Here is a 15860-nt window from a genome sequence, read left to right as displayed (position 1 = left end):
AGCGCCCTAAAACGACACCCACTCCCCTCAGATCACGTGTTTTATGTTGGGAAACAGAGACAAGACTTGGTTTCCTTTGGCGGCACGCGAAACGGTCAAGGAACGAAGAGCGTAGGTGGGATGTGGAAAAGCGAGCCTCTGCCGCGCGCCCGGTCACGTGGGCCCCCGGGACCGCATGGCGGCGGCCCGCGCGCGCCCGCGTCCTGGCCGCCCTGGCAGCCCGGGCGCGCGCGCCGACGGGGCGGGCGCATGCGCAGGGGGGCGCGCCGCCTCTGCCCCGCGGCGAGGGTGTCTATGGAGAGGCGGCGGCCGCGGCTGCGGAGGCGGAGGCTGAGGCAGTGGCGATGGCGCCCTTCCCCGAAGAAGTGGACGTCTTCACCGCCCCACACTGGCGGATGAAGCAGCTGGTGGGGCTCTACTGCGACAAGGTAAGGGCGTGCGGGGCCCCTTGCTCTGGGCAGCGCGGGCGGCGAGGAGAGCGGGCCGGGTCCCTGGCGGCCTGGCCTGCGCCGCGCCCGCAGCCCCGGGGGCCCCGCCGCGCGAACTGCCGCCTGCGCAGCTGTCAGCGCGGCGCTCGCTCCCCCGCACCTTCCCCGGGGAGCCCGGCCCTCGCCCGGCCGGCGCCGCGGACGTGCCCTCGGGGCTCGCGGCGCGGCCCCTGCCCGGCTGCGTCCCCCTGGCCGAGGGCCTGGCCACCCGCCGCCGCGCAGGACCTCCCGCCCCTGCCCCCTTCGGGAGAGGGCCCCTTTGCTCCCCACCGACCTTCGGGGACCCCGGGTGGGCCACCTGCGGTGGGTTTCCCGTCCGCCTGCGGTAGGCAGTTTCTGCAGTGGTCCCCCGCCTCCCATCACCACTGCCCCGCGGCCTGTTTGGGGGGCTCCCCGAATCTCTCTGCAGACACCCTTCCATCTTCCTCCTGAACCTCTAGCTTGCTTCCTGGCCCATCGGGCAGCTTCTCCCAATACCCCTGCTCATTTTACGCCCCAGCTTTTCACTTGTTTGATTTGGGAGAAAACCCACGTTTCTTGGCTTAGGCCCTAGAGAACCTTCACTCTTCATTTGTGGTTATCTTTTTCTTTGCAACTTTTACTGTCCCGAGCGTTTTATTCGATGTAGATTTTGTTATAAGACAGCTATTCTGCTAGAATTCTTTACATGGGCTCGAATAAAAGGGGCCTCGGAAAAAGTTTAACTGTGAGAACCTTTTTTGACTCTTAATTGGTGCAGCCTAAGCTGAAAAAGCAGTTTTGTGGAGATAGTTCAGGGTCTTTGGCTAGTGATTTTAAAGTCATATTAAGAATCCAAATTTTTGTCAATACATTATGTTGGGCAAAGTCCACATGTGGATATCCTGAAAACTTCGGGCAGTTATGTTTCGTGTAGAAATGAACCTAATAAAAAGTGTATAAACAACTATTGTTTAAGCATAGAAATCAACTTTTATGAATTTTCAGAAATTACATAGCGTTAAATAGAACCACTGTTGCGAGAAAAAGAGGGGTTCCTGTAGCCCAGTGAGGTGGATGGAGGATGCCCAGAGTGTTCAGTGCTCGGCCACACTCAAAACCAACAATTTAAAACTCACCCACAATCATCCTTTCCCTTCTTCCATTTTGAAACTTAAAAAATGCCTGATTCAGATATAGGTTTAAACACCAGGACAGTCTAGGACAGTGGTTCTTAACCTTGTTACTCATTGGAGTCACTCTGAAAGCTGTTAAAAATCCTCATGCCCAAATCACTAAAATCCGGATCTCTGACGGTGGGACCCGGGCATCAAGTATAATTGAAAGCTCCCCAGGTGAGTCCAGTGTGCAGCCAAGTGAGAACCACTTACCCAGGAAAAGCTTAACAAATGTGAGTTAAGCTGTGTAACCCTGAAATTTTGAGTTAGCTTACTGTAGTGTTTTTACCTCCTCTGGCTTTTGCACTGTTGTTCTGACGGTATCCTTTAATTGTAGGAAAGAAAAAAGTGAGGTTTTTTACTTTCTCAAAATCGAAAAGGGAAAGTCAGTGAGGACTAATGGAATCTGACTTCCTCTCTGCCAGTTAGACTGGGGAGAGGTAGTCCCTGGATCACCTGAAATTGTTATGGAAATTTTTGTGCATGTGTACGTTTTCCTAGGGGCTTTGTGGGTTTCATCAGATTTCTAAATGATGTATGACTCTCTCCAGTAGTTAAGAATCACAACTTTAGTTGTGTACTAGACTAACCAGCCTTATTTTAAAATTTTGAAGAAGTCAAGTCACTAATTTTGTGTGTCCTTACCTGGTGATTGAGAACATTAGAACAGACTTTGAAAGTACATTGCCGTTTTTATAAACAGTATCTGAGTTAAATAAGATTCTTTTCGGTAGTTAAGTGTTCCCTCTTGCAATAACTAAGAAAGCATTTTCAATTTGACATAGCATAAATCAAAATGATTACTAATTTTGAATTAATTAGATGTATAGTTAATGAGATTGTTGTATGTACTCATTAAGAAGATTAAAAGTCTAATTTTCTGAACTGTGGATCAGAGACCAAGGTAATTTAGGAGGAAAAAAACCTGCATAGGAATTCTGCATCCAGATACCTTCTCGATACTAATAGCTAATGGAACTCTCTCCTAGGACGTCCTTTGGGAGCTAGAGTAGAAAAATAAGTATTTTATGATAGCTGAATAGTCTTAAAAGACTATTTGTTTTTATTTATTTGTCATCTCAGGGTTTGCCTTCACCATCTTTTGGTTGTATAGACCAGGATATCCAACCCAAACAGTGTACAGTAAAACTTTACAGAATGAGAACTAGTTTTTATACTCAAACTAAAAAGATAAAGAGTAGGTTGTTTCACTGTATTCTAAATGTTGACTCTGAATGCCCAGTAATTATAAAGAAGTCAGTTTTATTTCCAATATCAAACTTTTCAAGTGCAACATATTTTAGCAGCATCCATTTGTTTACTAGCATTAGCTCAATCATTTATATTCTTAGACTAGTTTACTTAGAATAATTTATTCTGAAGTTGTGGGCTGTTTTAAATATTGCTGTATAATGCCTGGTTAATACTTTGTTCATGAATTTCCTCTTACATTTATAAAAGGTTTTATGGAAAGGTTTTTCATTGTTGTTATTTGGGCAACAGTCCTTTGAGGTAGGTAAAGGCAGGGGGGGTATTTCTGTTTTATAGTTGGGGCCTTGTAGGCCTAGGTTAGCTAGACCAAGTTTATGTAAACAGTGATAGATCCAGATGGAAACCTAAGTCAGGATCATGATTCCTAGTTTAACTTTCTTTGTATGAAACCAGAGTAGTTTCTGAAAAATTTTTTGGTAACAATCTGTTGTGAAATCTTTTTGCTAATTTACTGACCTTCCAAATTGGGATGATTTTAGTGAACATGTGCATTGGATGACGTCCTTTGTCGAGTTGACTCCAATTCTTCAGTCTTTCCTCTAATCCTCAAAACTTAACAACATTAATTCTGCCAGTGAGCATGGAGTTTCTACTGTCAGTCGGCCGTGTAGTGGCTTGTGTTAGTGATATGACATGTGGTTCCTATTCTTAAGAAGTTTACAATCTAACATTTGTGCTAGGATGGAAATCCAAATACGGTATAGGGGGAGCCAACGGAGGTATATGGTCAGCTCTGTATTCAAGTGTCAGGAATGGTCTTGTAGTCTCTTAGAACTGATTTCTGAGAACAAAGTGGTGGTTTGTAAGGATGTGCATAGTACAGATTCCCAGACTTATACATAAGCTAGTTATAAAAAATTCAAATGGTGGAGGCATTATGGAGTGCCCAAGTTTTTCAAATAAGATATTAAAAGTGCTGTCCACTCTATCATTTTATAAAAGAAGGACGTTTTACAATCAAAGTCCTAGGGAGGAAATAAGCCCAGAATAATTTGAATAGATTATTTTTAAAAAGTTGAATGAATACAGTTTTATGAAGAATTCATTTAGTTTTCCTTATTTTTCTATTTCTCTGCATACCCGTAAAAAACTGTTATTGACTGGCTTTGGGAAGATGGGTTTATTGAGAGAACATTGAATTGAGAGCTGGGAGAGGAAAGAAAAGGGAGTTTGATGAGTTCTTACTACATGCTTACATTATTTCTTTTAATCCTCACCTGTGAGACAAGTATTATCCCTCATTTAAAGATGAGGAAACAGACTTAGTGGTTAAGTAACTTACCCAACTCACTCAACTAGAAATTAGGGGAGCCTCAATTTTAATTTTAGGATTTTTCTCCCTTCTGAAGCCCATGTTTTTTGCATTACCTTACTGGTTCTGCTACTTATTACTAGCTGTATGATTTGATGCAGAACATTTCACCTGTGGATTATAGTTTTTTCTTTCTGTACAGTTAGTTTGACCAGATAGTTATTAAGGTTTCTTCATTGAGTGTAAATCTCCCTTGATTAAATGAAAGCATTGGCTGGCTGAATAGACAGAGAGTAAAAACTCTTTTGGAGTAATAGTGTTTGGGTTTTTGTTGTGCTATTTTTCATGTCTGGTTTTGGACTTAATATTGTCTTTAAATGACACACGATTTTTCGAATCAGTTTGATGCTGGGTTGTAAGATTTTAGGTTGTAGAGTGTGTGAGACAGAAAGTCAGTTATAAATTCTTTTAAAATATGGGAGATACCATGTTACTGGTTGTTACTATTTGTTGATTAGGTGTATCCTGTTCTACATAGGTTCCTCGGGGAATTTGCCAGACATTAGAGTATACAAGTTTATAGGTCACTTAGCAACCTTTATGTCCTACTATAGAACAGTGTTTTTCAAAGTGTTTCCTCTGACCCATTAGTGGGTTATGAAATCAATTTTGTGGGCCAGAAACAGCATTTAAAAAATGAATGGAAAAGTAAATATTAGAGTACATCACAGGTTAGAGAGAGAAATATTGTTTCCTGAAATTTGTTTGAAGTGTTTGTGATGTGTGCACTGTATTTCATATTAAAGGTCATGGTTAAACATGTTTGAAAAACACTTCTTTAGAGCAGCATTTCTCAACCAAAGCACTATTGACAGTTGGGGCCAGATGATTTTTTGTTGTGGGGGCTGTCCTGTGCATTGTGGGATATTTAGCCTGATCCCTGGCTTTTACCCACTAGATGTCAGTAGTGCTTGTGCAGTGCTGATGTCCAAAAATGTCTCCAGGCCTTGACCATTAGTTCCTGGGGAGCAAAATCCACCCCCAGGTGAGAACTGTTGCTTTAGAGCAAGCATTCTTTCTGACAGTTTACTCTGTTGGATCTGGAAAGATAGTTTAATGATTGGGACTAACATTGTATCTTGTGGAAAGAACGTAGGTTTTAGAGTCATAGAGACTTGATCTGTTTTCTTTGTGTGCTAGTTGTATGGTTTGGGGGAAGTTATTTTCTTTGAGCCTCAGGTTTTTCACCTATAAAATGGGAATTACAATACCTCCTTCCTGGGATTGTTGTTAAGAAATAAATAATATCTGGAAATAATTAGTATACTACCTACCACATCATAGGTCTCACTATGTCCCAGATATTATTAGTGTCTAGGTTTATTTTTTCTCAATCAAGTCTGTATGTTTGAATAACTTTGCAGAGGCAAAATTTTAAAAAATGATTCATATAAACATATTTTTAAAAAGTTAAATTGTATATGCTCTGGTTATTCTTTTAACTACTAAATGTACTGACTCTAGGTACCAGGTTAAAAACAATTGCTTTTTTCAAATGGAGAAACAGAGGCGTGCGTAGTGTAAAGACCTGTAATGATAGTTTTATTTGGGCGAAATATAGAAAGAACAGAAAAGCCTAAGTAGGGCTTATATATGTTATATTCTGTGTTCTTTAACTATATTAACTTATTAAAACATCATAAGAACCCTGTGAGGTAGTTAATATTATTAGCCTTATTTTATAGATGAAGAAACTGAGGTACGGGGCAATTTAGTGACTTGCTGGCAGAAATGGATTCACACCTAAGCAATCTGGCTCCAGAGTCAGCACTATTAACTACTATGCTGGATTGACTATGTATATCATAGAGTCCTTTTATGTATTTAATTTGGTTCTCAATATGTAGCATGAACCTGGTGTTTACCTTAGTTTGTTATTAAGTCTGAGAAGTTTCCTAATAGTCCAATGAGAATGTATGCAATTTCTTGCATTTCTTTTAAGATGTTATTTTCTTAATTCATGTGAGGGCATTATTTACTTTTTGCCATGGTTTTGTTTTTTAAAATTTTTATAGCCATTATTAATGCTTTTTTTGATATATCTCTTATTTCTACTGACTCATTTTTATTTTATTGTTTTAAATAAGATGACACATGATAGTATTTGCTGAGATTAGCCACCAGTAAATTTTGTTGTTATCTTGTATCTCATTTCTTAGGATAAAATCTACAACACTGGTTTAACCAACTCCGTCCTGCCTGTTTTTGTATGGCTCAGGAGCTAAGAATGGTTTTTACATTTTTAAATAGTTTGGAAAAAATCAAAAGAAAAATATTTTATGATGTGAAAATTATATGAAATTCAAATTTCAGTGTCCATGTATAAAGTTTTATTGGAATACAGCCACACTCATTTGTGTGACTACTTTGGTGCTACAACAGTTGAATTAAATAGTGGCTTCAGACAGTAAGCCCCACAATACTTAAAATATTTACTGTCTGGCTCTTTACAGAAAAAGTCGCAAACCTGTGTTCTAGATAATTCACTTACTTAATTGTGGTTATTATGCATTGTCTTATGTTCCTTCATTAGAATGTAAGCTCCATAAAAGCAGAAATGTCTATTTTGTTTACTGATGTATCCCGAGTACCAGAAATAGTGCCTGGCTCATAATAGCTGCTCATTAAATATTTGAATACAGTAAAAAATGCATGAATTTATAAAAATGAATGATTAATTTTCAAAATGATAATAGCTAATGTGTATTAAGCACCAATTCATTTTAGTCTCACAGCAGCCATGTGAAGTACAGGTGTTATTATTATTCTCCTTCAACACCAAGAAGAAGCTAAGACATTGAGGGAGAAAAGTAACTTACCCAGGGTACACAATTAAATAGATGATAGTACTGGAATCTGATCCTAGAGAATCTGACTCTAGGTCTGGTTTTCTATAAATGACTCATAATACTGTTATGTATAGTGGAATAGTTTTGCATTAGGAGTTTGTCGTCCTTTCTGTTGCTTTGTCATGAACCTACTGTAATTCCTACCGAGAATAGGCAATTAAGACAGCTTAGACTCTACTCGGCTCCATTTTAGGAATAGTGGATCAGACTTTACAAAGCAAGTCTAGGAAGTATGATGTTTAGTAGCTTCTCCCCCGCCCTTTACTGTCGTTTTTAACTTAATCAGATTTTCCCTCTTAAAATGAATTTTGAAACTGGAATTGATATAATAGAACTAGATTTAATGTGGCAATGGGGATAATGGAAGGTTTGAATATTACTTTGAACTTTAACTAGAATCGAGTTTCTTGATAATGTGTATCCTTTAAACATGAGAATTTAATTTGCTGTTAAATGTAAATATGAAAATTACATCAGATTAGTCATTTTCTCTTGTTGAATAGTAGAATTAAAGAAAATGATTATATATTTATATTTTCATCGATTTGTATCTTTCACTCAAGTGCATTTACTTGCTTATCCCATGATATACTAGATTTCCACGTTGTACTATTGCAATGCCTCCACCCTAGAAAAGTACATGATTTCTTATATAAGCTGCTAAGTGTTTATCCCAGTTTTCTTAAAAAAAAAAAAGAAAAAACAGTTCCCCTAAAGTCTAATAATGTTCTTATAGCTCAATATTTTTTAATTATTTTGTGAACACATCAGACTCCTCTTGATATTAAAGTTTAAACAAACTGTAATAGAATATTTTTGAATTTTTTACATTGTAAACATAGTATAATAGCCTAAAGAACATTTTGAACAAAGAAAAAAGCACTTACATTATCCTAACACAACAATTTCAGTGTTTACATATAACTTTATGGACTATCTGTGTATGTATAGAGTAATAGAATTTTAGGTTTGGAGACAGTCTAGTCTAATCCCTTTTATTTAAAGAAACTGTGATTTGTTGGTGTATGCATCATTTTTCTATATCACTAAGCCCTTCAGAATGTAAACCAGCGTCTTCCTGGCCTAGTGCACTTTTTATTATACTATTATAACTTGTTAATTTATGAATTTTCTTTATTTGTACTTTAATTTAACCAAGTATAAGGGAAGTATTTTGCTATGTACAAAACTCAGTAGGAATGCATTTGAATATTTCTTATTGGTGCATATTTACATGTATTTATTATGCCTTTCTTTTTAAATTTTTATTCAGCTTTCTAAAACCAACTTTTCCAACAACAATGATTTCCGTGCTCTTCTGCAGTCTCTCTATGTTACTTTTAAGGAGTTCAAAATGCATGAGCAAATTGAAAACGAATACATTATTGGTTTGCTTCAACAACGTAGCCAGACCATTTATAATGTACATTCTGACAATAAACTCTCTGAGATGCTTAGCCTCTTTGAAAAAGGACTGAAGAATGTTAAGGTGAGTTGCAAAAATGGGTATTTAACTATCACAACTTGTGTCATCTTCCTGTATGTCATTGGCAAAACTTCTTAGCATTTTATAGTAAATGGTGTTATGTTAAAGAAAAAAATTATTCTGATGCTTGTTAAAGACAGTAAGGAAGATTTTATTCAATGGATTACTGCAGTGGGTTTTTGCATTAGGGGAAAAAGATTAGGCTGAACTGTGACTACACGGACAAGTGGGGATTTATAGCCAAGGAGCAGGGTAGGGGTGTCAGGAAAATTACTGAGAGGAAACATCAAGGCTAGGGAGAATCTTGCTAAATGACTTGAGGATTTTGCTGAAGACAGACCAGGGTGATAAGTTATCGATGGTGATCAGATGCCAAGGGTGGGGTTTTTTTTGATAAACTGACTCAGGATGATTTTTGCTAAAACTGGGCTAAGTGGCCCAAGGACAGAACTCAAGATTGAGGCCTAGTTGAGAAGAGGGCTCAGAGGAGCCTGTCTCAGAGACATTCTTCTTTCCTTTGAACAATATACAAGTTCATTTCTCATTTGGTCACCTTTTTGTTCATTAAGGATCAGCTGAGCAATCTGTTGAGACATGGTAGTAGGGCAGTGAACTGAGAATATTTTTAGACATTGGGCTTGAAGCATCTTTAGATGGTGAAGTGAAGACAGCAGTGGCATTCTGAGAAATTTCCTGGTTTGCAGTTTGAATGTCTTTGGTGATGGCATATACATCAGTGGCACAGTGGTTACTTCTCGTAGCAGAACATGCAAATGTTTAGCTTTAGCTTGCAAGACGACTTCTTAGGTAGTCCCGACGAGGAACTGAGCAGTCAGGTTTTAGTTCTCAGTGACTCCAAGTCAGAAGGGTGAGAGAAAAATTGGAAACATTATTTTGAAGAATTGTAGCCAGACACTGAAGAAAACTAGAAGAATTGGTCTAGTCCAGTTTACAAGTAGATAACAGAGTAGAAAGTAAAATGGAGTTTTCCAAGAGATGAAAAATATCTCAGACTCACAACGGTGGATTATAGTTTTTCATCGAAACATAAAATTTCTCTGTACAATCACCCCCATTTTGATCAAAGATAATCAAAGTAAGATTATTTTTGTTTGTAAGATAAGTCTGGTCTCATTAAACTTGACCTGACTATTTACCTAAGTGGAGCAAGAATTGTGATTGACCACATAGGCCCTTTTTCAGTCTGCGTTGCTGGAGCTTTTAATAAGGAATCTCAACTTAAACTTTTAAAAGTCTCTCAAGCCTAGGAAGCCAAGCCAAGAAGTTGCCATCAGACTTTGCTTGCGGTACTTATAGATTTGGGTGAATTCCTCTCCTCTTGAGATGCCTAAAATATCCTAAGGCATCTTAGGGGACTGGGACTAAGACTGTCAGGAAGTAACTTTCCTCACTCACCTGTTAGGCTGGGAACCTATAAGCAGGGTACCGGGCTGGTTTTTCCAAGAGGGTTTTGTGAGTATTGGCTCCATCAAGTTGCCCTTAGTTCCTTAAAATTGTCTGGTCATATCTGATTCTATGCACAGCATTCTCAAACCAGTATTTCCAATTGTATCCTGTTGCAAGGAGAACAGGTTCATATTGAACTAATGCAAATAACTATATTCAATAAGAGTTTCTGAATTCCGGAGGGATCAGGCAGAGAGAAAAAGATAAATATTTCATTTTTGTTTATGAAGGTATAATATATTATTGTTGTGAGCTATAGATATCTTGAGAGAAAAAGAGAAAGGGGTTCCTTATATCCAGAAAATAGAACATTAAAGAACCAGCAAAATTCCAAACAAAACCATAATCATCCTTTATCAGTTCATTCAGTCCCATGTCTTGATCTTGGGTTAGCAGTTTCATGAACCCATCAGCTTCTCCGCTGGAGTTTTGGAAATTCTTACTTAGTCCAGTGGTATGTTCTCAAAGTTTTTAAGCTCTGCAACCACAAAGCATTGTGGCCTGTAACTGATTGCAAATGCTTTTAGAGAAGAATCAAAGTAAAACAATCGTCATCTGTGGATGACAAAAGGCTTAAAATGGCTGTGGTTAAAGATCTGGTGAGAGTTTGTTTGACAAGGAAATTTGGTTGTTTCTGTGACATACAACATTTGAAAATAATAACCAGAATTACGATTGATAACATTATACCAGAACCTATCATAGATAGCCAGAGTATTGACAAATTTTTCTGAACATCACACAATTTCTAAAGTACTTATAGTATAACATTTACCCATACAGATATAACCTAGAGAAGGTTAAGTATGTTTTTTTTGTTTGGCAGTGCTTCTCATGCAGTTTAACATATCAAATAAACCAAATTATTATTATTATTTTTTTAATATATATTTTTTGGTGAGGAAGATTGGCCCTGAGCCAACATCTGTTGCCAATCTTCCTCTCTTTGCTTGCGGAAGATTGTCCCTGAGGTAACATCTGTGCCCATCCTCCTCTACTTTGTATATGGGACACTGCCACAGCATGGTTTGATGAGCGGTGTGTAGGTCCGCACCCAGGATCCAAACCTGCAAAAACTCAGGCTGCTGAAGCAGAGTGTGCGAACTTAACCACTATGCCACCAGGCCGGCCCCTAAACAAATTATTTTTAGCATTTCTCTTTATAAGGTAAACGAACAAATCTTTTGAGATTTTCCAGGGGCCCTCTGGGAAATCTCAAAGTCAGTTTGAGGTCAAGAAGACTTCATTCAGAATTTGGTATTGGGAAGTTGTCAGATATGTCAAAAGGTTTGAACGCTTGACTAAATAAGATCCTAGGTCACTGTGAAACAATCCTTGGGTTCTCTTAAATAATCAAGAACGTGGTAAAGACAACATAGAGCACAGGAAATTATTTTGGTAAGGCACAGAATCTTTATTTCCTAGGCAGATTACTTAAATGGTAAAGAAAATGCTTTTATAATCTCTTATTAAGAGCAGACCAATAATCCATGAAAACTTTGTCATTTTAATAGAAAACCAAATTCTAGTTTTGTATCAGAACACTATTGAGCTCTTTTTTTTAATAACCTTATAAATAAATCCATCCAGTCTTAGCCAGCTTAGACTCTGAAACATATAATTCCTTTTCTTTTCTTTCTTTTTTTTTTGTGAGGAAGATCAGCCCTGAGCTAACATCCATGCTAATCCTCCTCTTTTTTTTGCTGAGGAAGACCGGCTCTGAGCTAACATCTATTGCCAATCCTCCTCCTTTTTTTTTTTGCCCCCAAAGCCCCAGTAGATAGTTGTATGTCATAGTTGCACATCCTTCTTGTTGCTGTATGTGGGACGCGGCCTCAGCATGGCTGGAGAAGTGGTGTGTCGGTGTGCGCCCAGGATCCGAACCCGGACCGCCAGTAGCAGAGTGCGAGCACTTAACCGCTAAGCCACAGAGCCGGCCCCATATATGATTCCTTTTCTGTAAGCCTTCTACAACTTTATCTGTTCAGGTTTTGTCCTCTATTTTCCACTTATTCTGGAACAACCAGTCATTTTATTTTAGGAGAGAATTACTCTCTTTTTCCCTTAATGAAAACACATTCTTCATACCTTACATACTTTTCCTTGTCAGAAATACATCTTACTTTCCTTGTATACTTTACATACAGAGTTGTTTGTCTTCATCCTTATTATTTCTAGTAGTTTTAATTACATGTGTTGATTATAATTTTTAACCATTAGTAACCCTTCTTTTAACAGAAAGGTAGGACGTGGATAATTGTGAATAGTGGATAGTCTGTCACATACCAGCATTCTGCAGCAGACTAGCAAATTTTATGAATGTACCATCTCACAATTTTTATGGGTATATACTGCCTTATATTATAATTTTTCAATGTGACAAAAAGAACATGTTTATTAACAGACTAAAATATATTTAGCTTCTCTATACTGTACAAAAATAAGAAGCTAAAAGTATATAAACTTAGGTTCAGTAATTAGTGTTTCAGTAGTTTATCTCACTTAGAAATGATCTAGACATTTAATGAATATCTGTTACCTGACTTAACTTAGCATACATCTAAGGTTTCAAGTTACCAAAAAGATTTTGGAAACTGTTTTTAGATGGATATTATAACATTAAAGCTAGCTATCATCTCAAGTCATTTTCCTATTAACTATTTTTATAGCACATGCATGTTAGGCAAGTATCACAAAAGCAGAAACCTAAAAAAATTAATCACGTTTGGTTTTTTTTTAATTTGTTTTATTGTTGTGCTTAAATATACATGAAGTAATGGATATCAGGAATTCATTTTTACTGCATCTTGTACACTTGTTCTTAGGTTGAACTTGTAATTTTTATAATCTTGAACATCTAGTGGATATATTACTTTATTTGACTAGTAAACCCAAGTACAATAAAAATGGTTGCTCATATTATGTTTAATGCTGATAACTCAGAAGATAAAGCTGTTTTTATCAAACTGATGATGTTAAACTAGTTTTAATTGCCAAAGGTTTACCCAAGTCACCTGAACTTGAAAAACATTTGGGTTAGTTTCTATATTTCTGGAAGTTGTAGGAATATTTAATTTGTATACATGCTCATTTATCTCTAAACCTATTTGAATAGAGCTCCTTTAAGGGACCTTATAGCTTTCATTCTAAAATTTTAGCTATGAGTCAGGCAGACACAGTAATACAAAACTCACTGGTTCATGTAAAATAGCTGTTGTCTTCTCTCCATTTTATATTTTTGTCTGAATTTTATTTTTGGCAAATGGGACAAGTTTAGGTTATCTGTTCAGTATGAGGACTAATGCTTTTTTACCCATATTTGTGGAGAAGACCATCAAGACCTTTATTTGCTCTAATGTGTGATCTTTGGAAGGCTGTGGACTACATTTTAGGCAAGAGACTGAGGGGACATCAAGCAGCTGTCTGGATATGTCCAAAGCCGCATCACTCTTTCCAGTTAGCTCTTTTTTTTCTTTTCAGCCTCAGGCCTGCTTTTCGGGTCCCCTGGTAGGGGCAGGGGGCCCAAAGTTCAAGAGACTGTAGGGAGTTGAGGGGCTGGAGTGGGAAGGATAACATCTGGCCAGGGTGGACATCAGGATGTCCTGGGATTTAAAGAGGGACATGTCAAAAGATTCAAGGGAGCTGAAGGGGAGTTTGAAGATGGTAAAAGGAGGAAGGAGAGCTGAAGCAGTGGGGAGGGAGAGGTCTTAGAGGAGCCAGTTTGGGAAGATCTTAAGTTTCTCAGAGAAGCTAATGAAGTTCCAAATTATTTGTAGTAAAGTTGTGCCAACAAGAAAAGTGGACAGAGTTAGCTCTGTAGTAGTGGAGCATATGGTCAGCAGGAGTTCTAGAATGGGGTTTCACGCCACTGAGAAGTTCCACAGGAGAAGCAGGATTAAGTAGAAAGAATAGAGAGACCTCACAAAGAGCAAGGAACATTTTCCAGTCCAGGAGTCTGAGTGGATCCCCACCCGAAACAAAGAGCCGAGAAAAAAATCTTTCCAGCCCAGAACCAGGCCCAGGAGTCAGGGAATAATCCCTACTCCAAAAAAAGAACCGGAAGAAAGACTTCCAACCCGGTAGGTATCTTTCAAACAAAGAAGCCTGGCTCTAAACCAGCTTCAGAGAGTGTACTCAGAATCTTAAGAAGCAGATCTGTCCTTACTGATGCTTCAATGGAATGTCATTCAGAGTACTGGCTCGGGAGTCAGACTCACCAGTGGATCCCCGAGTAGTCAGCCAGGAGTGAAGACAGAGGCTTCAGAGGTATACATTTGGGGTCCTGGATAAGAGGTCTTGGGGTCCCATGATGAATATGACCCCATCTGAGTCACAGGTACCGAAATTATTAAAGAAAAAGTTAATCATGACGCTTGTTAAGACAATAAGGAAGACTTTATTCAGGAGGGACTGTTGCAGTGGGGTTTTGCAGTAGGGGAGAGAAATCGGGCTCAAGTCTGAATATAACAAAGACAAGTGGGGATTTGTAGCCAAGGAGCAGAGTGTAGGGTCAGGAAAACTAATGAGAGGAAACACCAAGGCTAGGGAGACTCTTGCTAAACCGACTCAAGAGGATTTTTGCTGAAGGCAGACCAGGGTGATAAGATATCGAGGATGGATAGATATCGAGGATGATCAGGTGCCAAGGATGGGGGGATTTTCCATAAACGGACTTGGTGATTTTTGCTAAAACTGACTAAGTGGGCCAAGGACAGAGCTCAAGGTCGAGGCCTCATTGAGAAGAGGGCTCAGTGAAGCCTGGCTCAGGTTTGATGAGAATCTTTGTCAGTTACTTCTTTATTACTGTATATAAGATTTTATAATGAATGCTCCTCCCCAAATCTTAAAATTGTTTTGGTAAGTTGAAATTTTAATTACCATAAAATTTTTACTTTCTGATTATAGGATATTTGAAATTTGATCTTCACTTATCCACCTTCTGGTTTAAGTTGATGAAGCGTAGACTTAAGTTGCAAGTAACTGTCAAACCACCGTGCACCTTTCCCTTATAGATTTGTGTTCTAGAAAGACTATTCTGCAGCGGGGAAGAGTATGGGTTGAAGGGAAAGAAAAGACTCAAAGAAGAAGACCTTTATAGAGAAATTATTGTAATAGTCTCTGGAAGAATACACAGTAGCTACTTGGTAGGGTGGTGGGAGGTTGGGTGGCCGTAGGGTACTGGGTAGTGATGGAAGGGAGATTTACTTTTTATTGAACACTCTTTTCTACTCTTCGAATTTTATCTCATGTTCATGTACTAGCTATTCGATAAGATGATTAACTTCTGAACTAAAATAATGACTAGTGGAGATGGGGGGAGGGGACAGACTTAAGAATTATGTTGAACATAAAATTGATAAAGTGAAGTACTTGCGTGTAAAGCGAGGAGGAAAGGAGTAAGAAAGGAAATAAGAATGAGAATTGAGCCTGACTTTCTAGGGAACATTGAAGAGGCTTGGGGAATAAAAAGATCCATTATGGACAGGTTGGGGTTGAACTGCTTGTGCAATCCAGGTGGGCATTTATTAATAGGAGGAGGCTTAGATGGGTTTCAAGGTCAGAAGAATAATTTGGGTTTGGAAAAGCAGATTTGATTATTTTTAGCATGTAAGGGGAAATGAAACCCACTTGGGTGTGCTTAGGGAAAATGTGTAAAATCCTAAGAGAATAGAATATTGGATAGACTATTGGGAAGCAGTTGGATAAATTAGTTCAAAAAAGAGGATACTAGAGAGGACTCAGCAGGGATAAAATATACTCAGATTTTTAAAGTTTCATTATTTTGTAAATTTTCCACACTTTTTTTTTTTGTGTGTGAGGAAGATCAGCCCTGAGCTAACATCCATGCTA

The 15860-nt window shown here is 38.5% G+C and overlaps 1 protein-coding gene across 2 annotated transcripts in view; it reads left to right on the top strand.

Annotated features, from left to right (window-relative positions):
- The first annotated feature begins 279 nt into the window (after nt 1-279).
- The window catches only part of FBXL5 (F-box and leucine rich repeat protein 5), a 44495-nt gene continuing 28914 nt past the window's right edge, over nt 280-15860 (top strand). The window contains exons 1-2 of one of the 2 annotated variants that reach the window (XM_058546765.1): nt 280-428; nt 8331-8546. In XM_058546765.1, coding sequence (XP_058402748.1) covers nt 345-428; nt 8331-8546 — 300 coding nt within the window. In that variant the 5' untranslated portion in view covers nt 280-344. The remainder of the gene's footprint in view (nt 429-8330; nt 8547-15860) is intronic. The other variant, XM_058546766.1, reaches the window with a different exon arrangement.

The sequence above is a fragment of the Diceros bicornis genome, chromosome 8 (genome assembly GCF_020826845.1).
Source record: "Diceros bicornis minor isolate mBicDic1 chromosome 8, mDicBic1.mat.cur, whole genome shotgun sequence".
Classification (NCBI taxonomy): Eukaryota; Metazoa; Chordata; class Mammalia; order Perissodactyla; family Rhinocerotidae; genus Diceros; species Diceros bicornis.
This window is presented reverse-complemented; position numbering and strand designations above follow the sequence as displayed.